Source organism: Labrus mixtus, chromosome 19 (assembly GCF_963584025.1).
Source record: "Labrus mixtus chromosome 19, fLabMix1.1, whole genome shotgun sequence".
In the NCBI taxonomy this organism is placed as follows: domain Eukaryota; kingdom Metazoa; phylum Chordata; class Actinopteri; order Labriformes; family Labridae; genus Labrus; species Labrus mixtus.
The window spans coordinates 16,738,922-16,765,546 of NC_083630.1; the positions used below are offsets into that span (position 1 = coordinate 16,738,922).

Sequence of the window (26,625 nt, forward strand, 5' to 3'; positions counted from 1 at the left end):
GAAACTGTCAATCTTTTTGTTTTAACACTAAGAATGAATTGCTATGCCTTACAACTAATCTGTACTGGTGTTTGATGGATTTCACATTCGAGGATGCTGTAACACATTTGATAAAAGGGATTTTTTTTTTTTTTTTTTTTTTACTTCTCTAGCAAGTTAGTTCCGACTTTGTTAATTCTTGTTAACACCATGGGAACGATACAGCAGTCATAAATAGCTGTCATGGAGGACCATTTTCTGCCTCTAAGGGCCAAAGTCTTCAGATTTCCATGATTGTCAGTTCTTTTAGCACCTTCAAACCATTTTTAAAGAAAGTACATCGTTTCCCTCTGTTAAGCTGCTACGTCTTTAATTCATTACCATCCCAAATGATATAACGTAACCATTGATACCCAAGTACATCACTGGCAGTAAAAAAACAAGCAGTACACCTTTGCAATAAACATTTAATTGCATTTTTAAGGATTTTCATAGGAAGCATTAGAACCTTCATGAAAGACAAGGTTTTGATCCAAAGCTTTGTACCTTGAGTAGTTTGGACCATTCTTTTAGTGTTTTGGGGGAAAAAAGTATTTTTCCAAGGGGTTTTAGCACTAACAGCTTAGTCAGGAAATCAGCTGCCAGAATAAAGCAGAATGTGGTCTATGGCATGTAAAAAAAATGCTAACTCACCTGCTGCCACCATGGCCCTAGTTGGTTTTCATTTTGTAAAAGGCCATTTTTAAGTTATGGACACTCAGCGGTTAAATTTTTTATTACTGATTTTCCACGTCTAGTACTGTTGACTTGTCCTCGTATACATTTTCAACAGTTTTATATGGAACTAAGAAGTGGCATATACATGACCAGTATAAAACCTGGTAGATAATTTCAGACCCTGTCCAAGATAATGCTCCTCCGTCATTTTGTCTGACTCCACCTAGATATATATATATTTAAGTTACTCGATACATTAGAGACAGAAAACCAGACATAGTTTGCAGTTTTTGTCCATTTGTTTCATCGTTTTATTTTTGCCATCTCCAGTCAGGTGACAAAGGCCTCGAGTGAACAAAAAGTTTGCAACTCAACCACCCTCCCCCTCCCCGATCGAGTCCCTCAAAAGAAACACGCCTCACTGCAAACCACCTCCCACAATTTGGAGGCCCACAACGCTACACACTCATGCCTCTCTAAACAAAACATAACACTCCTTTGTATTGGGGGATAGTCAGGGCAGTGGGGTGATCTCGACTGCCTCGGTGGACAAGAGGTGAGAGTGTACAGGACGCTCACACCCCTCAGACTTCTACACAGACAAGAGACTGGCATCATGAGGGTTAATCACTGAAGTTTGCTTCTGTTCTTTCGTAGGGGGGGAGAAAAAAAATAAAATAAACACTTCTCTTTTCTTGGTTTTAGAGGTTTTACATGCTGCAGTGGACCTCAAGTGCTCTGAAGTGCTAGCCACCACCAATCTCAGCTATTGAGAGGAAAATGGACCTTGTCGCGCCCAATCCACTTGGGAACAAGAGCACGGGCCATGCTGGAAAGCGTTATGGCTGCTAGAGGGACAACCTAAACCAGAATTTAGTATCTACAGGGGAAACCCTCCCGCCCACTGCTTTAATAACTGAAAAACTGCCCCCTCCCATCCCCTTCCCTCTAAAAGGCTTTAAACCTGCTATATTCAAGAATATAAAAAATAATCATACAAAAGCTGAATCCCGTTGTTATTTAAACATTCAGGAATGTGAGTGGCAAAACCAACACGTTGAAGGCAAAAATAAGCAGGAATGAGCAACTGATCCGTTATTTTTGAAGTTGTTTTATATAAAGTTGATCGTTACCAAACAAAACCTCAGCGATCAGACAGAGGACCATGCAGCGAGCTGCAGCAGAACTCTACCAACAGCGATGGAAAAGAGAAACGATGAGGGGGAGGAGAAGAGAAAAAAAAAAAAAAAGATCATTGATGAGAGAAATTACAACAGAATGATTGAGGTTGTCTGTGAAGGCCGACGCTTTGGTGACAGAACCAATGAGAATGCAAGAGACTGGTTGTGGGTGGTGCTTTTTGCCTGGGCAGCAAAGTCTGTCTCCCTATTTGTTGGCCAGGACCTTGGTAGCGACGGCACATTCCTCCCCCATGGCAGAAATCACGGTGACCTGCGAAGAGACCAAAACATGCCAGAGTCAATCGAAAAGCTTAACAGATGCAGGATGCACATGTTCCAGTGAGACAACTTGACTGACCAAAGAGGATAAAAAAAATAAACACAGCAGACATTCCTGTTTCACCACAACATGGCATTATGTTCTCACTGATTCCAAACATGAGAATTTAGCAAGAAAGTCCATTATGTTTCACTTTTGTAACTCACAGCTAAGAACCAACACTGAACAGTTAGTGTGTGTAGTTTTACCAAAATGGATATGAATCGTAAAATTAAGAAGTCCTTACCATGAACTCATCACCAGCTTCAAACTTTGTCTCAATTTCCCTGCCGATATCGCTTTCAGGGACACGCAGGTCCTCTCTGATTTCACCGTTGTCGCTCATCAAGGTCATGTAGCTTTCATTGATGTTAACCAACTGGGAAGGGCAGAAAAATTGAAGCCATTAACTAATATTATACCTATAAAAAGATCAAATTCATCAGAGCATTCAACCTCAAAATAGTTCCACCATCTAATCTCAGGTGGTAGAAACATTAGTAGCAGTTCTACATTTTTCAAAAGACAAACATCAATGAAAGGTAAACAGAGGTAATGCCTACTTAATGCTTTGTTAATTGCCAAAAATTACACAAGTTAGTCCTATAGGTGGTCTGCAACAAACCACTGATCTTAAAGCTGGAGAAGTGCTGACACAGAAAACAGCTGCCACATGATCGAGCTGATCAACACGCCCTTTAAATGCTGTCACATCTATGTGATAGAAAGTTCCAGAGATGTTTGGACCACCTGCCTACCTGGTAGTCTATCCTCTTGATGGAGGGGACATCCATGTTGTGGGTGGAGGGGCACATATCCTCATGCTTCTTGTTGGTGAAGATGTCGATACCAACCAGGTTAACCTACAGAACAAAGTTCAGTTTATTTCACATGTTAAAGAGGAATTCTGAACAGGTGAAAATTTAATTCAAAGGTTAAAATAGGACACAAAAATCTTAATCCCAGCTAGGTGCCGAGCTGTTCACCGCCAAAACAATGTATGGGAAATAACTTTCCCTCAGGTGCTTTGACAAACCATTTTGACATGTTTCCTATATTGATCAGAGACATACTATTAAGAACACAACAAAAGTTAGTTTGCAGCATTATAAAATGGTCAAATGTAAAAATAACATCTGTAGCCATGAACATGCAAAAATATAGTGGTGCTAAATTGATTCTAATCATAATTTCTAGTGTTGCTGGTATTATAACACTTTAGTAATCCCAGCATTGCATTTCTAATTGAACTTTTAACTATTCCAAACAAATGTATTGGAACTTTTTGCTGGCTGCACATTCAAACAAATGACAGCAACAACTGTTTGGTTCAAGTCAATATTGGATCTGATACCGATATTACATCAGATCTTTTCAATCTCTATTTCCATGGGAATTAAAAAATAAAATAAATTCAGACTAGGTGATTAATATATTTATTGGACTAGGGTTGTTGTAGTATCAGAATTTTAAACTTAGATATGAATCTAGTAAAAATCTGATCATGTTGATAACCATATACAATACCATGGCAGCAAAACAGAAGTTATAGGCACCCACTATGGGTTAATTTGTGGTTTTTTGGTAACCAAAAACTGCAGGAAACTCATGGACTTAAATAAATACAATTTCACGCATCCTTGCAATTTAGAGAGTACTCCTTTTACAGCTTTGGTACCTTTTGATGCTATATAATAGTGAAGATCATATCAAAAGCCATGGTATCAAAATATTGAAAAGTATGACAACCTTTTATTGGTCAACTTAATGAACACTGGACATTAACATACTTGGCTCTATAGATTCACCATGTTAGAAATCAGTGATAACTACTTTGGTCATCATGAAATAATCCTTAAAATGTCTTCTACAAAGTTAAGGAAACTGGAGTACAGGATTCAATAGAAACACTACTGATTCTACAATTTGAGGTGATTATCACCAGAGAAGTCAAGACAACTTTTTCACAGATTCTGTCTGTGTATTTTAAGAGTCTCATAGGACAAAGAACAAGTGGCAGCACCCAGGTGTTTGGAGAAGATAAGTATACATAACAGAATTACTAGGACACCGCTTCAGGATTATTAGACTGGTCAAAGTCCAACCATGTTTTGGAGGTGATTTTACCTTGGCGTGCCCGTGCTTGCCAGTCTTGGAGGTGGACATCTCCACAATTTTGCAGGGACGTCCCTTCAGCACCACATAGCCGTTCTTGCGCAGAGCAGAGCACTGCATGGGGTAGGTGGCGGAGGCGCCAGAATCGGCAGTCGTGAAGTCAAGATCGGGATCTGCCATGGTGCGATGGGTCAGGGGCGCTGAAAGACACATTAAGAGATTTGTTTAATAAATTTTCATTCATTTAGGATCAAATACCAAAATGTAACAATAAGCTTCCCACCGCCTTGTGTAAAACTCGGCTTATATTTTTACGCCATATTATTACTAAAATTCAGTGCCACATTTTTGTATTCACATATTATAGAAAAAGTCATTATTAATGAGTTGGTTTAAAACTTGAGAGTTGATGACACTAAAAAATAAAACATAATTGGAGTTTCCTAATGTGCTGTTTCAGGTGTTTTATACAGCTGACATTATCATCACCATGAAGTTTGTCATGTTGAGGGCAACTCAAACTTTACTACAGATCTAACCACAAATTGCCCTTTAAAAAAAAAAAAAAAACAAAGTTCACAAATACTAATTTGATTAAACACGAACTTTGGAGGAGGTTTAATTGTATAATTAATTAGAGTAAAACACATTCAGCTAGTGAGAGCTTTAACAAAGTGCTGCCAGATAACGGTACAAATCAATCTAACAATAACGTCACATAACGGTTTTACATTAAATGTGGACTTCAGACAATATTTTAAATTTACTTAACACTATTTAAATAAACATATTGTGCCGGGAGGTTTATTTACTATCCAGCATGCGCTTTTGGAGCCTGAGGCAGCAAATACCGTTAGTCGGTGTTATATCGAGAAGTGTTACCCATCGAGATGTGTTCCCATGCGGCTCTGTGCAGTGAAGGCTGTATTGTTTGATAATACAGTAACAAAACGGGCTCCCCGCAGTCTCACAATGCATATGGAATGAGTAGTTAATAAATATTAAAACGTTTTTGTTCTCCCAGCATTAATATCTAGGTACACATGTGCTATCTGCTACCGTTTTGCGCTGTGTTAGTGCTTTTCGACAGGGCAGCACATCTCGACACAACACCGGCTGGGCTGGCTAACTGGATGCTAAAAGCCGCTAGTCACGCTAGCCGTCCATTCAGCTACATCCAAATTAAAGAATTATGTCCCGTCGACAGCGTCTGTTGCGACGACTGTTATTTTAATTAGACCAGCACGATAAACACACCGTTGATATCGAAGGTGTAAAAAAAAAAAAAAAAAAAATGTAAACATTAGCGAAGATAATGAGCAGCGACTTGCAGTGACCGCGCCGTCGAAGGCCGCATGTCCCTTTGATTCAAGCTGGTAACGTTAGCTGGAACATGGACACCCACACCCAGCCACCCGAAAATCAACTAACTACTTTAACAGCTTCTCAAAACACTACACGACAACTTTAATACCTCGGAATTTATTATCAGATCACATAAATAGTCGTTAGGCGCACCGTTAATTCCCCCCCAAGGTAGAAACACGCGCCATGCCACACTTACCTTCCAAGAAAAAGAGGACCGAGAGTGCGCACGCGCGGCCAACTTTACTGCAGCATCCGTAGAGGAAGAGGGGGGGGGGCGTTTATGTGTTCCGGTCGGAGTCTGGCAGAAAGGGTTGCCAGATCGGAGGATGTCAAACATGGCAACCAGTCGGTTCAGTCTCGACCAGACACAGAATTGAAAATTTATGAGGTCTATTTTAACAAATTATTTTCCCTGCTCAGTTTTATAAAAACAACATTTTTGACCAATTCACAGTATCAAAACTTAATATATATATATATTTTAATATACTTAAATATCCAGTTCCACCAAAACAAAACAAATGCAAGTCAAGTTATCATTATTGTCATTTCAACCATATACAAGTAGGCCTGCACAGAGAGATGAGATTTTGCTCCTCTATAACCGTGATGCTACATAAGACATTTGAGATTTAAGTAGGCTATTAAGAGGTAGAAGCAAAAGATTAAATGCAAAAGGTAGCATAAATAACGACTTGTGTATTGATACTGTAAAAGTGGCTTAAAACAGTTAAACTTGCAAGAAACACTTAAATTGACTTAAACGGATAAAGTGACAAAAAAAACAACAACAATTAACAATTAAGGTGGCAAAGAAACAGTTTACAGTGACATTTAAGTGGCTGAGGTAGTTTAAAGACAGATCAGCATCAACCGATCTGTGCTAGAGCAGTAGACTATTTGCAGTATACACAGTATACTGTAAATTTTGTGATTACTGTACATAGCACATATTCTTGCACTTTCTGCTTATTTGCACTTCTGGTGAGATGCCAAACCTCATTTCGTTACTCTATACTTGTATATGTGTAATGACAATAAAGTTGAATCTCATCTCATACGTTTATTATACATGGTGCAAAAAGTTCAATAAATAGACATTTATACAGAAGAAGTGAAAAGAGTGAATGTTGTTGTGCAAACATGTGCAAATTTCTTGAGAGTTACAAAGTAATTAATAATTTCTACTCTTCTAATGAATTTTTAAGATTAAGATTTGGGAGCTTTTAATGCATTTGTTGCAAAAGAAAAATTGAGACAGAACAGAACATCTTTGTAGTTTAGTTCATTTGCACATAAATGAAAGAAAAGAGACAGAGAAAAAGGTGAATTAAAAATAAATTACATGTGTGGTTGAGGTAGAAACCAATTGTGGGTTAATGTCAAAACCTCACTAATAAGATAAACAAAAATTAAATAATTACTGACAAATATGTTTTACCAAATTATAATTACAGACAAACATTAAAAAAATAAAATAGATCAAACCAGCACATACTGTCTCTTTTGTTTCATGGTCGAATACCCAGTTGTTCTGGAAACGATTAATGGAATTATCTAGCAAAACCAGTAAGAAAACTGGCAAAGATCATAATAGCACAATCTCAAAAATATTGATACACAAACGTATAACAAAAATGTATCATTTATTATAACCTTCAGACTTTTTTATTGTTTAAAGATTTATTTTTTGGGCTTTTTGTGCCTTTATTTGAGCGATAGGACAGTGGATAGAGTTGGAAATCAGGTAGAGACAGAGTGGGGATTGACTTGCAGGAAGGGAGCCACTGGTTGGATTTGAACCTGGGCCGCCTGTTTGGAAGACTATGGCTTCCATACATGGGGCGCACACCAACCACTGCGTCACCAGACTGATGTTGCTTGATACTGTTGCTTCAATAGTTACAGCTTCATGGTGTTTTTATTTCTTCACTAATTGATGTTGATTAAACATCAGAACGTGTGCAATATTGGCAATGAAAAAAATTTGATTGTTGTTGTAATTAGCATATTCTTCCTTGTTTATATATAAATTGTCAGTTAAATAGCAGAGCCCCTACCCCCTGCCCTTGTACGGTGCATGTGTTAACAACCAGATCAAGAGAAGAGAAGAGAAGTGTATATGTCAAAAAAAAAAAAAAAAAAAAACTACTGAAGGGGATTAATTAAAGAAAAAGTTTTAGTTCTGACTTTTGAATGAAAAAGTTTTTTTTCAGTGGCCCTAATCCTCTTCGGTAGAGAACGGCTTCAAATACAAAGAACAAAGACACTGAAGCAGGTTCTGTGGCTGTACAAGGAGAGGACATTTATTGTAGATTTTCAAACATCACAGATGTGTGTTACCAGTTTGAGGCCGTCTTTCGACTGATTCCAGTGATTTAGACAAGGTGAAAACATCCACTCACATGCATGCAGCACCCCTGTGCACACACCTACCCACACACACACACACACACACACCCTCACAGGCTGACAGCCATACATACGTTCACAGTCTTGATACGTACAAAAATTGAAATACAAATACAAATAATACCACAATAAAAACGTTGTATTTTTTTTTTTTTTTTAGAAATTCTTATAGCTATGTTCTCTATTCTGTAGAAAGACAACTAAGCTTTAACAAGTGAACATTATTTTTTTTGTCTTCCTCTAAAATGATCAGTATGATATCATCATAACGGAAATTCTTACAGTATATATATCTTTAATCTATGGTTTCTCAAACAGACCCTGCCTCCTGACCTTTATTCACAGGGTGTTTGTTGCTGCTTACATCCTGCACATTTAAAAGGGTTCAGCTGGCCTTTAAAGTGGCGTCACTTACACCTGTCGCATCCTTAAAGACCAATTTTAAGAAAAAATCAAGTAAAAATGAACACATTTCCCTCTCTCACAGCCTGTTCAAAATTCCACAAACACTAGCATTTAGGGACCATCATCAAAAGGTCAACCGCGCCAAAAATAGAAAATGCTGTTCAAAGTGATGCTGGAGTCCCGTCCTGCTCGGTCTGGGCGTGACCATCAACAAAAGATGTATTTAATGATAACTTTTAAAATTTTCTGTGTACAAACTTGACCTATCTGACTGTTATTTTGGAGAAAGCCCAAATGCTAAGATAATAACAGCTAACTTTCAGTTTACAGTTTGTACTTTTTGTTTTAGGGCTCCTGCAGAAAGTTCTCCTCTTGTTGTCCAGCTAGTACAGATAGATCAGTCAGTGTATTGCCTGAAACTTACAATTCATAACAAGTGATGTCAGGTAAAACATGTATGTCACCATGCAAAATGCACAATTAAATAAACAGTGATGGACTACAGAGAAAAACATGTGTTAACCCAAACCAAACTTTTTGTTCAGCTCATTGGTCTAAAAAAAACCCAATCTGAGAGAAACTAACAGACATTTTTCAAAGAGGTGTAACAAAAAAAAAAAAAAAGCCAGACCGTTGCTTATTTTTTTCTTCAGTCTTCACACCTGCTTTTGCAAAGTCTGCCCTTAACATCAAAGTGAGTATTTACACAGGTGTGGTGTACACAGAATAGTAGGGACAGAAAAACAAAGGGCAGTTAAGAAACTTCCAGAAGTTGGCAACTACTCTACGCCAAGTTCTTTTTTTTTTTGTGAGAAATGATGTGTAGTTTTTGTGTTGCTGTTACAGCAATAATACAATATCTACAAGCTTCCTTTCCCTATTAGTAAAATACCAGGACAAAGTAGCCGCAGTAGCTGTGCAGCATCCTCTATGACAGGTGTAGAAGTGTGTCTCATTTCCCCTGTGACTCCAGCTGCTTGTTTGTTGTATTTTTCTCTTCTAATGGGGAACAGACACAGAAGGTTTTTCAGCAAAAGCAGCACTCAAAATGAGTGTTCACACTGTGAGCAACACCGTCATCAAGTCCAAGAGGGTCAATTCACCTCCTACTGACAAAGCAATGATCAAGATGTCTGCAACAGTTTTACACAGTGGACGGATTCTGATGTAGCCCTCTATTTATTTTTTTTACATGAGGAAAAATGTCTGACAGCGCAAGAAGACATCTGTTAGTTTTTGCTACAAGATATTAGCCTAAGAACATCCATTCATCACTATCAGAAGGGGTTTGAGTGATAAGAATAAAAAGGAGTCTCGTAATTGTGAATAGAATCCAATAATATGACATGACACACATAGCCGGTTAATTAAGAGATGTTTGAAAATGCCATATGCCCAAAATAAGTTGTTTTTTGTAAAGATCTCTGTTCAAACTTAAAAGAGATTCCTCACATTTGCTGCACGTCATCCTCCATTCCCAATTTTCTGCAAACTTCATACAGATAAAGGCAAAAACAAGCCCAAAAATATCTTTAAAACACATTTTGGAGCTGTCAAAGTGGCTGTCAGGACTGCATCATATTAATGTGGGCGCATGCATGAGGAGACTGTGAAGATCACAATAGAAGACAAGAAAAAGTCCATTTTGCAAGTTGAATTTGACTTGTTTTAGCTGTAGCATTTCATTAGCTTGCTCCTTTGATTCTGTATGCCGTGTTTCAATTCGATGCTTTGACGATATGAGTCACAGACTTCATTTAGACTCCACAGTGTAACACTGACAGTTTAAATTAGTCTGTATTGATGACCACAGATTAAAATATTTTTCTCTCATGATTGTCTTGTATTGTTTACGGGACTAAGGAGACTTTACTGGACGTGCCAACAAATATAGATAGATAACTAAACTGAACAGCTAACATCTTTTCAACAGTTGCTGAATAGGGACCTGTTGTGTTTTTTTCCTCTTTCTATCAAGAAAATTAAATATGATAATTTCCTATGTTTTTATTGAACTTACCTTCAAGTTTAGAATAAAGTGGCATTAAAAAACATCCAAGTGGTTTTTAATGCCTAAAGTGATTTGTTGTTGCAATATCACAATTGGCCATCGGGCAATAAACTGCATACTACGTACTCCAGCAGTATATACTGCATCCTACTACATTTAGTCTGAAAACAATATACAATTGTTCAGTATTTATACACCTTTGTAATCATTTTAATATTTTATATTTGACAACATATAAAACATATTACAGTTTGGTTACTTTTATTTGTACGTCGCTTTTTGGCTGGCTGGCCACTGGATAGTCTGCGGTCCCTTTCACAGTTCGGTGGACTCAGGGGTGAAGTTGCAACATTGTTGGATTTATCATTTGTTTGCTTACACACTGCACATTGTCAAGCACATAAAAGCTAGTCAAATGTTTTGTGCTGTAGCCATCTGCCACTTGTTTGGGCTGTAGCTCAGGTCAGTGCGGATACTGTCATCCGGCCTAATGCTGCACTATGACCAAGAAGTAAACAGCAGGACAGTGGAAGAACGGCATCTGGTAGCGCAGCGCAGTTTGGCAGTAATTTGATCAACAAAATGGAGATACAGTTATATGTCAGCTTTGTCAGGTTAAACCATAGACTGTAAATAATAATGGTTATATACAGTCTAACATTTGCCACACTAGGCGAACCTATTTGACCTTTGCTGTTTATTTTGAAATATCTGGCAAAATTCCACCCACAATGCACTGCTTTTTGGTTAACGTCCCTTGTTTGGTTCGGATCGCATTCTCACCTAAGGCGAATCGAACTCCAATGCACTTGGAAGCGAACCGAGACCCCTGTTTTCTTCCAGACCAGAATTCGGTTATTTGGTCCACACAAGAGTTCGTTTGAGCATTCATACCACCCCAAGCCAAACAAACTATCCGACTAAGCGTGCCAGAGTTTGTTTCAAACAGACCAAACCGCTCAGGTGTGAATGCACCCTGAGAGTCACAATGCATTCTGGGGTGCTTTAGTATGACCAGTGTGCTCCTGTATCACACTTGTAAAATCCAGCCAGTCTAGCATATAACCGGGTATTTCTCGCATACATAAAATTGCATGCTAGGATTTTGGAACGTACAATGTGACGTTCTTGGTATTAATAGTATGAAAGTACGCAGTTTCAGACACGGCCAAAATCTGTGAAACCACCCCAGAAAAATCTAAACCCTTGGCATGATTCTGGACTGCTGGCCAAAAAGAAATAAGTGAGCTATTATAGAGGGGGCCTTTAAGAGACAGGAGCTAAAGCAGCTTGTTTTGGACAGAAGTTGAACTGCAGAAACAGTCAGTATGAGATAAACAAGGACTTTTCAAAAAAAGTTGACTTGCCTCCCTACAGTATAACATTTGGTCTGAGTTGTAGGATTCATCACCTTTCAAAAAGCTTCTTTTGGGTGAAAAGAAAACATCAGCGAAGGGGGGACATGAGGCCAAAATAAAATAGAAACGAGCTTAGTGTGAATGTTCTGATTGCCTGTAAGGGATTTGGGTTTGCACATCTTAAAAACTGTTGCATCTAGTTTTTGGGTTAATGACCATCTGAATTTTTCTTCTGCTATTGATGCTACCTTAACAGCCAAAAGTGTCCACCCATTACTTACTTAAATAAGTCAGAGATGCTGCAGTAAACGCAGTCATAACGCCGACATTACCACCAACAAGCAAAGAAGACGGACCTATTGTACTCGCAGTGTGAACACCCTGTAAGGAATCAATAATGTGCTACACAGAGAACTTCTCTACAGCTTCCCATTCGACCAAATGGGGAAGTCAAAGGCTACTCGGCATGATGTCAGTGTCCGCTAAAGTTTGGATCCAAACACTTTAGAACAACCGTCAAAAAATCCACATGGAAGGTGAAGGAATCGCCCACTGTTGATTACGGTGTCCTCCTTGTTCAGCAGGCAGTGTAACCATCAATGAGGCCTGCAGCGCCCCCCGTAGTTGGGAGGGTTTCTGTGGATGGGACACACTCCTGTGGTCTAACTCTTCCTCTAGTTACTCAAATGTTTTTGTTCAGGAGCTTGTGGTTTTCTTCCAGGAACACACACACACACACATCATAAACACACACAAAAAAGCTGTCCCTTCGCCGTCCCTCCCTTCTTATGTCGGCCGATGCTCAGAGTGAAGAAGAAGACGGTTGTGGGTCGAGGTGAAGGGTTACCAGTTCATCATGGAGCTTCTGTTTAGGGTCATGAAGAAGACTTGACTGCTGCCTCCAGAACGCACAGAGGCGAAGAAAACCTGCAGACGAGAGGAGACGCCAGTGAGCTCAAACACCCGCCTGTGGTGTGTTAGAGGTTAATGTATCCATTTGTGATGTCGTTTATTGAACCAGTTGTGATTTAAACAATATCTATCTGTGAAAGTTTTAAACAGATGTCCAGGTGTCGCCAGACTCACCTTGTCGTTCCTCTCCGACAGGAACTTCAGTCGCTGAGCTCGCTTGTGCATGAAAACTCCGTCGAGGTGTCCCGTCTCCACGGAGCGGATCTCAATGGCCTTCTCTCCCCAGCCCATGATCTGGTTGGAGTGGATGTAGGCTGCAGGGACAGGACAGGGTATACACACACACACACACACACACACACACACAAGAACATACAGACACACGCCAGCATCACACACATAAAAACACACACACACACACACACACACACACACACACACACACACACACACAAGAACATACAGACACACGCCAGCATCACACACATAAAAACACACACACACACACACACACACACACACACACACACACAGGGATTGGGACAGGAGAAAACTCAGCACCAGTCTCACACCCAAGCCAGTCACACACTGAGGCATCCTATACCTCACCTACGGGAGGAAATTATTGCAGCAGTTTCTGACAGATTCCAACGATCGCGACCTCTGAGCTGTATACCTGAGAAGGAGCTTGGTGTTGGGGAAGCGATTGAAATCACAGGATTACTGGGTAATCCATTGATTCTGATCGGTTTGATGTTAGTATTTGATTTAAATGACGCTTGTGGTCAGAGTTTTGCGTGAGCTCCAAAGAATACGACTGGACAGCATCAGTGTCAAGAAGGGCGAGTTTCTTTTTCACAATTAAATCCCCCCCAATGGGAACATTTTAATCTGAGGAAATGTGTGGCTAGAATTGGTAGCTTCTTTGCACAATAAGGCCACCTTTGAAAGCATGTCAAAGATGATTAAATGGAAAAAGTGAGGCTGCTGTCTGTTCAAAGTGAGACGTATACGTCCCAAACCGGGATCAGACCGGGCGTTTCGGGCTGATTTACACCCCATCTCTGCCTTTTGACCATCTGAAGAGGACTCTGGTTTGGGCTCTTGGTCAGTACAAATTTTCAGCCAAGGGTTTCTGTCGAAATCCTATAGAACCCAATCTTAAATCTCCAAAATGGCTCACAGACTCATTAGAATATGATTGTGGAGAAGCCGTCAACACAGGTAGCCTATTCATCCGTGAAAAGTGAAGTGGGATTACACCATTTTTTTGTGACGATGGTCACTGTGTGTCAGATTAGGTGGTCACAGAACCATAAATTTGTGCTGTGACTTGACCGAAAGACAAGGCAGACTACACAGCGGTACCCGACCAATCATCACCACAGATGGATGACGTTGGAAGGAAAAGGGGCGAGAATGTTTCCTCTTGCTTGGCAACACCCTCAACCGCTCAATCTCCTTCTAATCTTCTCTCAATCATTGGCTGTGTGGATTCAAAAGCAGCCTAGTTTGAAAAACATTTTTAATTAAAGATGGAGTTTACACACTACTTCGATTTAAGTTGTTGCACCACCTGAGATAGTTCCAACACCGGCAAAAATAACAACTTAAATCTTAACCCGAGTTCCTAGTAGTTGTTAATTCCTCTGTTAAATATGGTTGTCATGGTGACAGTTTTAAAGATGGAGGACGAGGATAATGTCGGCAACATGTTCTCTGTGATAGAAATGTGTGATGACCAATGCTCAAAAAGTAATGATGTCATTTTCCAGCTAACCTGGGCCAAACATCGGCACAGACAATGGTTCAAAACTCCTTGAATTGTAGGGAGGGGCCAATGGGTCATAAATTGGCTATAACTTCTGTATTTCAATTTCTTTTAGGATTGTCGTCAAAGCAAAAATGTTGGGACAAATAGCAGAGCAAAATGAAACGTGCTCAATAATCCTGCTTTGAATGGAGATTCTTAGTCTGTGGGAAATAGTGCAGAAATAAAGCTGTGTGCGGTTTTTTGCAGAGAAAGGACATAAACCAGCGTGTTCAGTGTGCGGATAAAGCGTACGACGATGCAGGTTTTTCTTTGGTTTTCCATTTGATCTGAGGGGCTGAGGCCAGGCTTGGCTGTGAGAAACTCTGGTCTGATAGTAAAACACACACAAACATGTCAACAAGAGATGATGTCCACACAAAGAACACACACAGTACACCAGCAGCGCTTCATGACACAGACACAGTCAGTCAAACATTAATGTTTAATCAACCCACGTATCGTACACTGACATCTGAGAATCAGAGAGTGAGGGCCGAATGGAAAAACAGACGACTTGGATCATAAGATCCCAGATCCATCCTTGATGTGCTTGAGTTTCCTCTTCGTGTGGTTTGACTGAGTGTGCTGGTAAATAATAGATCAGTTCAGATGCACTGCGCTATGCTATCATCTCAGGCTAAACATTGGTCTCACTTTTAGCCTGCTGTATCTCACAAATGTCTCATTATTTCTCCTGCAATCAAGGATGAATGTCAGAACAGATGAGAAGTTTGTGTTTGAAACAGTTTGAAGTAAACAACTGAACAGAACGAGAGGACAAAACTCAACAGAGCAGACTAACAACACACAAGCATTTCCCCCAATGCATAGATAAAGATATATATTGTATATTTAAAATAAGTGTGAAAGGAAGAGAAGTTCAGTGTGTGTGTGTGCGTCTGTATTAGGATTTTGGTGGGGTGGAGGATAGAGGTAATGCTCTGTGAGATGTGTTGTTGTCAACTCATGCAGAAGATGGATGTTCAACACTTGACATTAAAGAAATACACTTTTCAGTTTTTGGGTTAAAATTCTTTAAATGAATACACTGCAAAAAACTCAAATCTGAGCAAGTGGTGCGTCTAACTTCTAGTCAAAATGGTCTCATTACACTTAATGTAAGACACACCTGACAAGTCCGGATACATTTTTGATTTCTAATATAGATATTAGATATTATTTAAAAAAAAAAAAAAAAAAAAGGTATTGTAATGAATTGCTTATAATGAGCAAAACTGGCTTCAAGTGCACTAAGCAAAACTGGTTTCTTCAAATATGACAAAATATCTAATTTTAAGACATAGTGCTGTTATGCCTGACTGACTGACAAGGTTTAGTAATATAACCAGATTTTGCTCTAATATGACTCCGTTAGCATCTACAGCCCGATGTAAAGTCAACCTTCGGCGTAAGATGGATTTATTTGCTTATTTGTCCGCAACCCTGAGACAAAACTTGGGTCAGATTACTTTGGGTTACGTTGCAATCTGTTATGAATAATATCTGCAGGGATGTACACTCTGCATCTTGCTCTGTAACCAAGCTCAGCCGTCATTACATCTTTGTAAATTCACAGTGATTCCGTGACGACGTAATATTGGACTTAGAGTAAGCGTATAGAGATATTTTTTTACTAGAAATTAGACAAATACACTTGCTCAGATTTTAGTTTTGCATGTAGACCATCAATTTAAGAGGAACATATTTACTAGGGTTGAAAATCAAGTGGCATTTAAGCATCTACTTCTATTCAAGTTCAGTCGCCCCCTGCTGGCCATCAGAAAGAATGCTTGATTGTAATTCTTAAAAATATAAATAAGTAAGCCAATATTGGTAATATGATTAATATAATGTTAGTTGTCTATTTTTTCAGACTTGCATATACTGAAATGTGGAATGCCGTATAAAGCCAGGATTGGACTTTGATTTATAACTTGCCACAGCTAATGGTAATACTTAATAAGTCCTATATAGTTTGTAAGAAGAACTGCTCATTCAGAAATATGAAAGCTACAGGCAGGTTCATATCGCCATTCAACACAGTTAAAGTGGAAGGATTGGCATGAATGAATATCAGTCATTTTCATTTGGATGACTTCAGTCTCTACTCTATGTTTTCATGACTTTGCCAAATAAAGCTGGACAGTCTGATCTACCTCCCAAAACCCTCGTTGTATTTCTTTAAGCAGTTGATGAGACAGGTGAGACTAAAATCTGAGCTTCTTGTCTACAGGTGTGACTGAAAGCAAAAGGCAGGAGGAGAGAGGAGGAGAGTTGCTTTGAACGGAGGAGGTGTGAGGGTGAAAGATGATCTGCTTTAACCGTTTATAGAGGTCAGGGGGGTCAGGGAGAAGCGAGCTGATTGGTTGACGTACCGACGGAGGTGGGCATCTCGCCCCACTGCAGCACCACGTCTTTGGTGATGCGTCCGTAGGTGTTGACGTAGACGCCTTCGTCCTCGTAGCACAGCAGCATCTCCATGCCGTCCGTCTTGGGCAGAACCACGATGGCGTGCGGGGTCACCTGACCCTGAATCTGCCGGGGCAACACACGGGAGGGGGATTGGAGGGAGGTGGGGCAGGGGATTAGGAGCTGACGTAAGTCTACATGGGGGTCTGGACCGCCCCTAAACCCCCGACCTTCCCCACCCTGAGAGAGGAGAAACTGCTGCAACAATAGTGTCTCCCACTCCTTAGCCACGCAATTGCCATGGAAACAGACATGAGCACAGCGTGATTCATGACTGCCAAGAGCATTGTGAGGCGGTTGCTATAGTTACCGTCTCCCTCCAGAGTCCTTCTCTCACTGTAAGTAGACCAGGGTTAGAGCAGGACACCAATCCACCCACTCCACCACTCACTCATTCATTCACTCAATTACTCTCATCCATTCATAGACTCACATATCCACTCACATATCCACTCACTCACTCACTCACTCACTCACTCACTCACTCACTGATTCACTCACTCACTCACTCACTCACTCACTGATTCACTCACTCACTCACTCACTCACTGATTCACTCACTCACTCATTCACTCACTCATTCATTCATTCACTTGGTCATCCACTCCTCACTTTCCTTTTTTCTCTTTTCACTCAGTCATCCCTTCATGCAGTTGCTCAATATCAGTGGCCGACCTACAACATGTTTTCATTATGTTTCATACATTCAGTCCCTGGTTGACTCACATCATTACATCTTTCATTTATTCATATTCTGGCTGATTTAGTAAACTTTCCACTCATTTATGCACACAATCAGTACCCTGACTGTTTACTTATTATTCACTTACTGGCATGCTTCTTTACACCATCAAAAAATCGTGCCTCAAACGGTCTAGCGTGTAGCCATCCTTAGAAACTAAAGTTAAGTGTAATTAACTCTTTTGCTCATTTCTAAATGAGTAAAATTAATTTAACTGTAAATAGGAGTTGATACGCTTTCTCTTGATCTTTCTGTTTTCTATGTCTCAAATCACTTAAGTAAGGTTTTCAAACACCCACTACCTATCACTCTTACAGAGTCTCCCACTCTATTACTTCCTCCATTCATTAAAAAAAAACAAAAAAACATGATTTTCTGAAAATGATTCACTAGCCATCATGTACATGCAAGCAAATGCATTCAATGTTGAAAAAGTGATTTGTTAGATCATTTAGACACACACACACACGCATGAACACACACACTCAGACTAACATGTGAGGGGATGTAGATGTCGTAAGGGTTGCCCGAGTCGACATCGATGACATGGAAGCCGACACTGGAGCCGTAAATGACTTTCAACCTCTGTCCCTCCTCCACGGTCAGGTCCACTAGCTGGGGGCGATGCTGCAGATCAGTGAACGACTGAAAGACGGAAAGATACACAGATTGGATAAACACCCGAAGGACAATAACGAGAGAAAAAAACGCTTAAACTGTGCAGGTTCCCCCCACTTCCACAGCTAAAAAGTTTAATGTGAGAATTGTTTACATTTTAAAATAAAGCAGGATGAGTTTTGTTGTTAAAACACAACATACACAAATACAGAACAAACTCAGTCAAGACATAAAAGGTTCCATTATGACCAAAAGTTCCTGACAGGAGCCAAAGCAGATGATGTTGTGGTCTGTATCTCAATGAGCCCGTGTCATCTACATTGAAAAGTATTTTATTAGCTTCTATTCGACTCTGACAGTTTCGATCGCATCATGACTCCTCTTACCTTGAAGGCCATAAACTTGTGGTAAGGTTTCGGCGCCCAAGCGTAGATCTCCACTGAGTTCTTCAGAGCAATCACCAAAAATTTAATCCTCTCGTACTTCACTGCAGGAGGAAACCAGAGCAGTCTAAAAAAACTCAAGAATTGATTAAAGATTTAAGATTTAAAACAGAATTGCTAACTTTTAAACGGACCAGCTCTTGGGCCCTAATTGGGATGCGAGTCCTCATAACGGTGTGTGAACAGGTTCACGTAAACCACAAAAAAACTGTTTTTCTTACCGACTTTATAATGCACACAGCCCTCCAGCTCCCCAACAGTGATCCAGCCCTGTTTCTTTTCCACCTCAGGGTCGTTGTGTAATATCCTGTTCCTCAGCCAGGACAGGTAGTAAACACGCAGCTTGTTCTTCTTCCCTGGTTAGGACAAAATCAGAGACATACATTTCTGTTTTAATCTACAGGTTTGACTATTAAGGCATAGATGGGGTAGTCTTATTGATACTGGGATAACAATTTAATTCATTTAATAAACTTTAATTATCCATGAGGAAGTTCATTTGTGTTCAAGCATCAGTGCTAACACAACACATCCTGAAGCAGGCGGAGACGAAACACAAAAAAGTAGACAACGTAAAAACATCACCAATTAGATAAAGTTAGAATTTAAAAATGTCCATGAATAAACACATCAATAATTGCTTGTGAGTAAAGCCTCCCTGAAAGTGAACTTCAAATACATTTATTTTTGTAAAAGACTTCAGATGCTGATACTTCAATTGTGACACTTAGGTATTTTTGATGAAGCAGTCCCATCGTCTCTCCCCCTGCGTCCGTCTTTTTGTCGGGATACCAACCTGAGATGGTGACCAAGACGTTGAGTCCCTCCAAGACGTCCATCTGCTGGAAGCGCCGTCGATTAATCAAGTTGTAGACTTTGCCCTGACCGCTTCGATCCAACAACATCAGGCCGTTCTCCGTCCCCACCAGGAGATTCACTCCTGTAAAAACAAGACATTTTTTTTTTTTTTTTTTTTACAGCCTGTCTTGTGATCGAGATCATCATTGTGACGGCGCGTTGGTGACCGTCTCACCCCACAGAGCTGCACAGAGGATCTCAGAGTTGAAACGTTTCTTGTATTTGCGGATCTCGGGTGTGTCGCTGTGCGGTCGGATGTTGGTCGGGTTCACGTTGACCACAGAGATCTTCTTGGCCTCGTTGAGTCTCGCCTGTTCCTGCTCGTGCTTCAAAAGCTCATCAGCAAACAGCGCTGCAGCAAAATAACACAATATTACACATATTAAGCAAGTTTTCCAGCTCACTGTGACAATTATAAAAATACTCAAAAGATCGATACCAATTGCTACAATTTTAACAACTATTACATGCCAACAGGTTAGCCACACACTGAGAATTATCATTGGTCTGACTCTACATGGCGCCATTATTTATAAAATGAACATAACGCTGCTCTGAAGAAGACTCAAAACTAGAGATTTAGACCAATAGAGAAATATAGACCATGAAATCAATAAGAAAATGCTTTATGAGAGGGTAAGAGGTAGGGTGCTTTTTTTCATTTTCACTCTTACCTTTTAAAGAGCGAATGTCAATAAGTAGTTATAACCTCCTTCAGACTGTTTTAAGTAATCATTCTGAATAAAGTTGTTTTCTTCCTCTCATCCAGAGAGTTAGAGTACCTGAGGCAGAGATGTTATCATCGTCGTCAGTCGGGGACGTCCCGTACACCCTCGGATCAACGAACGGTGTGAAGGACGACTTGGAGCCCCCACTGCCTCCCATTCCGTACTGCGGATCACAGAAACACAGGAAACAGTCAGCCATTTGTTTGTCAGATCGTTTGTTAGCTCTTTGGGATGACAGGTAGCTGTCAAAATAAAGGAAACTCAGCGTGGTTGTTGAAGCCTTTTTGGTCTGTGACACGAGTTTGTTCGTTGCTTCTTTCTTTATGGAAACAGGTTTTCAGAAACCATGAAAACTAAAAGACAAGCGTCCACCAAACAGTGAAAAAAATATTGTAAATGTAAAACAGATTTATTTTTTCAACTGTTTTAATATGCAAAAATAAGGTTCAAGGAGTAAAAATCTTGTGAATGATAAACACTTCATGGGCATGTTTTTGTGTCGACATGCAACTAATAAACAAAAGTGCACAGTTTTCCCTGAAAAATGTTCAAAAGTTCACTTTTGATTTTTCAGGAGATGTTTCGTATATCTGCACCTTTTTGAGAGCAGCTGTGACCAGACTGAAACTTTTAATTATCTGTGTTTCCTTTACTTTGTCAGCCACTTGTAATATCTGCTCAAGGTGGACTTTGCGGATATAAAGGCTGGAAAACTAAGAAAGAGAGAGGGAGAAAGGGGATCAAACGGGAGGAAGAAGAAGGGGAGGATTAAATCCATGAGGACTAAATTCCATTCATGTGAAGGAAAAACACAGGAGCCAAAAAGTACAGCAGGGCAGGAAATTAAAGGGGCCACATGTTGTTGCTTTTGATTTTCATGCTTTGAACTTTTATAAATCAAATATTTTTAATGAAAGTTTCTGAAAATTTATGACAAAAGTTTATACTAAAAGACACTCAAAGGAGACTGCTATTCTGCTTTTGGCATTTACATTTTGCTACTTGCTTAAATCAGCATCCCAATCAAATCAGTTACTGTGGATCACAGGTGAACTTTTAGATCTTTTGTTAACTAACATCTTGTTCCTCTAAAGATCCACCCTTCAATCCAAATATGGACACTTCTGATTAAAAAAACGAGTAATACTCTGCGTATAAAATGTGTTTCTCTTTAAGTCTCCATATTTTATTTTCTGCTCCCGCTTCAACCAAAAATCTCACAAAATCTACGCCTTTATATTTGAATAACCAGTTTAGCTGGTGGTGGATTGGTGGCTGTTTTGTAATTTCCCGCCCTGATAAAGGTTGGTCAGTTGGTTGGTGGCAGGTGGAGTGTAGCAGGGTGACAGGGTGAATAGGTGACAGGGTGCTAGTCTGTCAGGGTCAGGTGTGGGGGGTTTCAGGGGCCAACTTTCAGGTGCAGCTCCACCTACTTGGGCCCCGGAGGCGTCACCAGGGGAGACCAGAGGGGAGGTGCTTTGCTGCACCAAATCAGGGAGATTGGCGTTACCGGGGAACAGATTAGCGTTGCCGGGGAAACCGTTGCTGGCGGCAGAGCTCCGCCTCCGTTCTCTATGTTTCTGGAAAAAGAGAGAGAGTGGGACGGGCTACTGTGTGTACAGGACTGTGACTGACAGGTCAGGTGGTGGAGGGAGGAGGTTGAATGCTGCTGTGTGAGGGTGCGTTTGTTTTTGTGTCTGTGTAGATTTTCAGTAAGAGGGCGAGAGGGCGCTGAACCCGGAGGCCTCAGAGACAGAGTGAAGCACTACACACATTTTTTACACACACAACATACAGCACACACAAACCGAGATTACTTCCTGCAGGCCAACTTTTTCTTTTTTTTACTTACCGGGTGATAGATGTTCATTCAGATTTGAGAAACTCTACAATTTTACAGACTTAACAAGAACTACGTATTAAATTAAATATTCAGCAGACTGATTCATAAAGGAAATCAAGAAGGTATACTTAGTTAAACTGAAACATAAGCTCTGCAGCCTGCTGAAGCCGATCTACGTAGATGTCCTGATTATTTGGAACATTTTATTAATTAATTACCCCAAAAAATAAAAATAATAGCCTATGTTTTAACATTTTGTATCTAAAGTGAACTGAAGCGTACTGCTGTATCAGAACAAAAATTTAAATTAGATTTTTCAATATATTTAAACAATCTTTTATCTTGACACTGATAATGTGTTGACTTCTACAAACATTTTGGGGAATTTGAAGCTAAATCTGAAAAACACACAAGATGAGCAAACTAACCAAACCTCCACACACACACACACACACACACATCAGATCAAAAACAGGAAGCAGCGAGGCATGCAGAGCCGGTGAATTAGTGTCTGAGCGCAGTGTCAGTTTTCTGATGAGTCGGCGAGGCTGCAGCTACACCTTGAGGCGGCTCACCTCACGCATCATCAGGGTGCTGTCCTGGGAGCTGTTTCCATACGAGTCGTCATGGGCGTCATTGTGTCCTCCTATCCCGCCAAAGGACTCGTTGCTGCCTTGACCTGCAGCTGGCCTGTAAGACAGAAACCAAGATGTTTAAATGTCTCTCTTTTTTCCATCTTCATGAATTGACTCAACATTCTTTAAAAAAACGTGTCACTGCTTTTTATCTGAAATGTTCCTAGTCCTTTCACTTCCTGTTGTACCTCAAGTTTGACTGAAAACAAAAGGAGACTGTTCCTATGAATTAGCTCCGACACTTAGAAACACTTTTTTTCTTGAACATACACTCTGGGCCTGCAAGTAATTGGGCCGATCTTGGGCGAGCTAAACCTGTGCAAGTAAGTCAGTAAGACACCTACTACTTCACAAAACCCACGCAAAGTGTTGAATGTTACCCTTACTGCGCTGTGGAGCAAACAGCGTCTGTGTGCGCTGGTGTTGTTTGCATGCATTGAAATTCACTGCCATGCATTCATTTTGGGGAGAAACTGGCCCCCTACTGTGCAAATCGTCATTATTGCAAAGAGCGCCTAAATCTCAAACACCTGCGCTGACAGCGTCACTTTAAGAAAGTATTGTGATGCTGCTATGTCAGACCAGGGAGTGTCATTAGTATTTTGAACAAAGCCCTGATTTTGTAGGCTGTAAAACCAAAATAATGACACTAAATGAGCCCGATGATTACGAGGTGCTGTGATTCAGGTTATATATTTACAAATGTAGGGACGATGAAAGATCTTTATGACTGAGCGTAGTTGGAAATAGCGTCCCCTTCCTGCAGTCTGGAATGAAAACGTGTTGAATTTAACCAGAAAACAGACAACAGCACTCACATAATGCGCGGTATATCGCTGACAGCCACTGATCCGTCATTAGACCTGCCCTCTCCCTCCTCGTCCTCGCTGCTGTGAGAGTCCTCGCTGGACGACGAGTAGTCGGTCACTTTGACGGGCGGGCGACTGGTTTCTTCCCCCTGTCGCAGCTCCCTCAGCTCTTTGGCCAGAGCCGTCAGGTCCTGGAGGAAAAGGAAATCAACCGAGACAGTCACAAACCAAAGCTGAGGGTTCAAACTATGGGGAACAGCTTTAGCTGAAGACCTGGTGTTCAGGGTTTTCATTCCAGCGTCTGAATGAGAGACTGATCTCTACTGACTACAAGTGGCATGTGATGGACTCCTTCATGCATTAAATTGAAGTTTTATAAATCTAACCTCATATGTATCATTAGGGCTCTATCTTTAAAAAATGCATTTGTTTTGTGTCATTCCTTCATGGACTTTAACATTTTATGACAAATGTTGATTTTGCAGAAGAAAAGTTTATGTTTTTTGCGTGTGTTGCAAGTTTACAATGAATTTATTTTGGTATATGAAGAAGAGAATTAACGGCACATTGCAAGTGGTTTGAAAGATTTATTTGCAGCCACATTGTTGAGTTTGTGAGTGTGAGGAAGGGCAGCGAGCAGCAGAACGGTGCAGGAGAAAGAGGAGGAAGAGGAGCAGGAGTATCATCATGCCTCAGTGCAGGAGAGCCAAAGGGTTAAAGCTCACAATTCAGCCTCTGTGACATCTCACCGTTTCCAGCGAAAAAGTTGTGCATGTCAGAGGTTAAAAAAATAAATGTTTGGGTAGTTTGTGGTGGTGGGAGGAATGGGGAGGGGGATTATCTTACCAATTCCTCCTGACGAGAGAGAGAGAAGAGATAAACAGGGAGGAGAGAAAGAACGACAGAGTGTGACTATGGAGATGAAGCATGAGAGCAGAGATGTCTGAAGGGATAACAAATAGATGAAAGGAAGACATGGGTCCTACACTAACTGATAACACATCAATTACAGATGTAGCCCCTGATACAACAGCAAAAAACAAGAGTAGAGACCATTTTTAAAACTCAAGAGAGTTAAAGTTTGTCTGAATTTGAGGGCTGATGTCAGTTTCTATGCTGTCGTTCTTAAAGGTTTTTATTTACGTTTGAGCTTTCTAGTCAATTGGAAGGCAAAATATGCTGAAACATTTTTTTAGAGGGCCTTAAAAAAATGCATCCTTTTTTCCCATGGAAAATGAATGGTTACCGTTAATTCATTATTTTAACCCACACTTGCTGTCTTGCTTCAATAAGTAATTTTACACCAAAGGACCAGACAGGCTGGCCTTTTCACAGCATGCAAATACTTGTAGAAACTAGTCATTTTCATTTTTCTAGCTTGGAGGTTGTTTGTCAGTAACAAGATTTGAAAACATTTATAGGCTGATACTAGAAAAGAGGAGATCGACATTGTACATGGACAATGACAGGCTTCGGTTTAGCCCTAGCTGCAACCAAAAAAGAAATTAAGCCAATGAAAAAGTGCACAATTCTGCAGTTCCCCAAGTGTCCACCTGAGGTTGTCTGCAAGAGCCAATAAACCCCGACTAGTTCCCATATGAAAGTATGCACAGCAGAAATAAACATATCTACAGCCGGGTTAAAAACTGTTTTGGTCTTGTTAAGTTTATTTCTTCATTGGCACACACTGTACAGGTAGAATGTCATGTCACTTATCCATTTTGATTATATAGTTTAAGAGTTATGCATACATTTGCATAATGAGGGGTGTGGCTTGTTTGACTGACAGGTTGGCTTGTTGTAGATGTGTGTGAGGAGGCTTGAGGTCCGCCTCAGCTCCACCTCTTTGTCTGTTTGTAGATTTATCAAAAGTAAGAGTCATCATTGTCTGGACTTCAAAGGTCTCTTTAGAAACCAATGGATGACGTCCCTGACACTACGTCCATGTTTTATACATTTTGCCATAAGTATGTCTTTGCCGCCTGCCCTTTACTGAAGCTTGACATGCACCTTCACTGGTACAAGTAAAAAGGCAAGCCATTCACAGTACAAAACAATCTGTCAATCAAAAGTGGGTCTGAAGACCATCAGACTGAGCTCATTTAAAACAGCGACTAATCCAGTGCTCAGAAAGATCTCTATGAAATGATTCTGATCTGAACTTAAAATGCAGTTTTTCAGATGTGACAATGATTAAAAAGCCGACTTCAAGTGAGAGAGATTTCACTAAGAGGTGTCAGAGAGGGGGTGAGACAATGAAAGGGAGAGAGAGGGGTGAGTGAGAAGAAATGTCACTGACCTCGTCTACAGCTTTCTTATAGCTCTGAAGGAAGATGAGAGGGGGATGGAGGAAAGCATGAACAGCAGCATGGTTAGTTCAGAGAGAAGAGACCGTCTGTCAGAGTGTGTTTGTTTTTTCTACAACATCATATACCGGTACCTCTGCAGAGTACTCCCATATTAGACTGAACAGTAGAAGAGAATGTTTGGGTTGCTTGGTAACAGCAAAGTTTCAGTTTAATGGTGGAGCTAGTTGAGTTGGTGGAGTTGAATAATAAAACAAAATAATATGTCTTGAGTGTGATATGTACTGTATATCACACTGAAGGTCTTGATGTTGTTCTAGATATCAGCATCTGTTGTGATGATCTTCCGACGGCCGAATCCCAGCAGTGCTGATATACAGGACAACATCACTCCCTCTCAGGCGATATTGCTTTTAATTGTCATAATGCAGATTGCACAATGGTAAAATACTAAACATAATTTATCTGGATTATATAATTGATGCATAATTGATGTTAAATTTCTCATTTTAATTCATTTTTAACAATACAACTGTTAAAATTCTGTATTGCTAACATCTGCGGTGTGATGAATAGCTGTCGGA

At 40.2% G+C, this 26,625-nt stretch overlaps 3 protein-coding genes across 13 annotated transcripts in view; 1 reads left to right on the forward strand and 2 right to left on the reverse strand.

Annotated features, from left to right (window-relative positions):
• rmc1 (regulator of MON1-CCZ1) overlaps positions 1-5,599 on the forward strand; it is a 440,600-nt gene extending 435,001 nt beyond the window's left edge. Inside the window, exon 22 of the transcript XR_009676638.1 lies at positions 5,583-5,599. The gene's annotated coding sequence lies outside the window, so the exon portion shown is untranslated. The remainder of the gene's footprint in view (positions 1-5,582) is intronic.
• eif5a (eukaryotic translation initiation factor 5A) lies at positions 429-5,959 on the reverse strand. The gene is made up of 5 exons (XM_061064484.1): positions 5,876-5,959; positions 4,324-4,511; positions 2,955-3,059; positions 2,444-2,575; positions 429-2,148 (listed from the first exon to the last, which is right to left on the reverse strand). Exons 2-5 carry the CDS (start codon positions 4,489-4,491, stop codon positions 2,083-2,085), a joined length of 471 nt encoding a protein of 156 aa, XP_060920467.1. The 5' UTR covers positions 4,492-4,511; positions 5,876-5,959; the 3' UTR covers positions 429-2,082.
• Positions 5,960-7,958: 1,999 nt separating this feature from the next.
• The window catches only part of tnikb (TRAF2 and NCK interacting kinase b), a 52,894-nt gene continuing 34,227 nt past the window's right edge, over positions 7,959-26,625 (reverse strand). For 6 of the 11 annotated variants that reach the window (XM_061064941.1, XM_061064940.1, XM_061064936.1 and 3 more), the window contains 13 exons: positions 26,035-26,058; positions 23,745-23,926; positions 22,867-22,981; positions 21,882-22,028; positions 20,503-20,611; positions 19,896-20,072; positions 19,659-19,802; positions 19,084-19,218; positions 18,806-18,906; positions 18,297-18,446; positions 16,966-17,125; positions 12,952-13,091; positions 7,959-12,792 (listed from right to left, as the gene is read on the reverse strand). In XM_061064941.1, coding sequence (XP_060920924.1) covers positions 12,709-12,792; positions 12,952-13,091; positions 16,966-17,125; positions 18,297-18,446; positions 18,806-18,906; positions 19,084-19,218; positions 19,659-19,802; positions 19,896-20,072; positions 20,503-20,611; positions 21,882-22,028; positions 22,867-22,981; positions 23,745-23,926; positions 26,035-26,058 — 1,668 coding nt within the window. In that variant the 3' untranslated portion in view covers positions 7,959-12,708. The remainder of the gene's footprint in view (positions 12,793-12,951; positions 13,092-16,965; positions 17,126-18,296; positions 18,447-18,805; positions 18,907-19,083; positions 19,219-19,658; positions 19,803-19,895; positions 20,073-20,502; positions 20,612-21,881; positions 22,029-22,866; positions 22,982-23,744; positions 23,927-26,034; positions 26,059-26,625) is intronic. The other 5 variants (XM_061064935.1, XM_061064945.1, XM_061064944.1 and 2 more) reach the window with 2 other exon arrangements.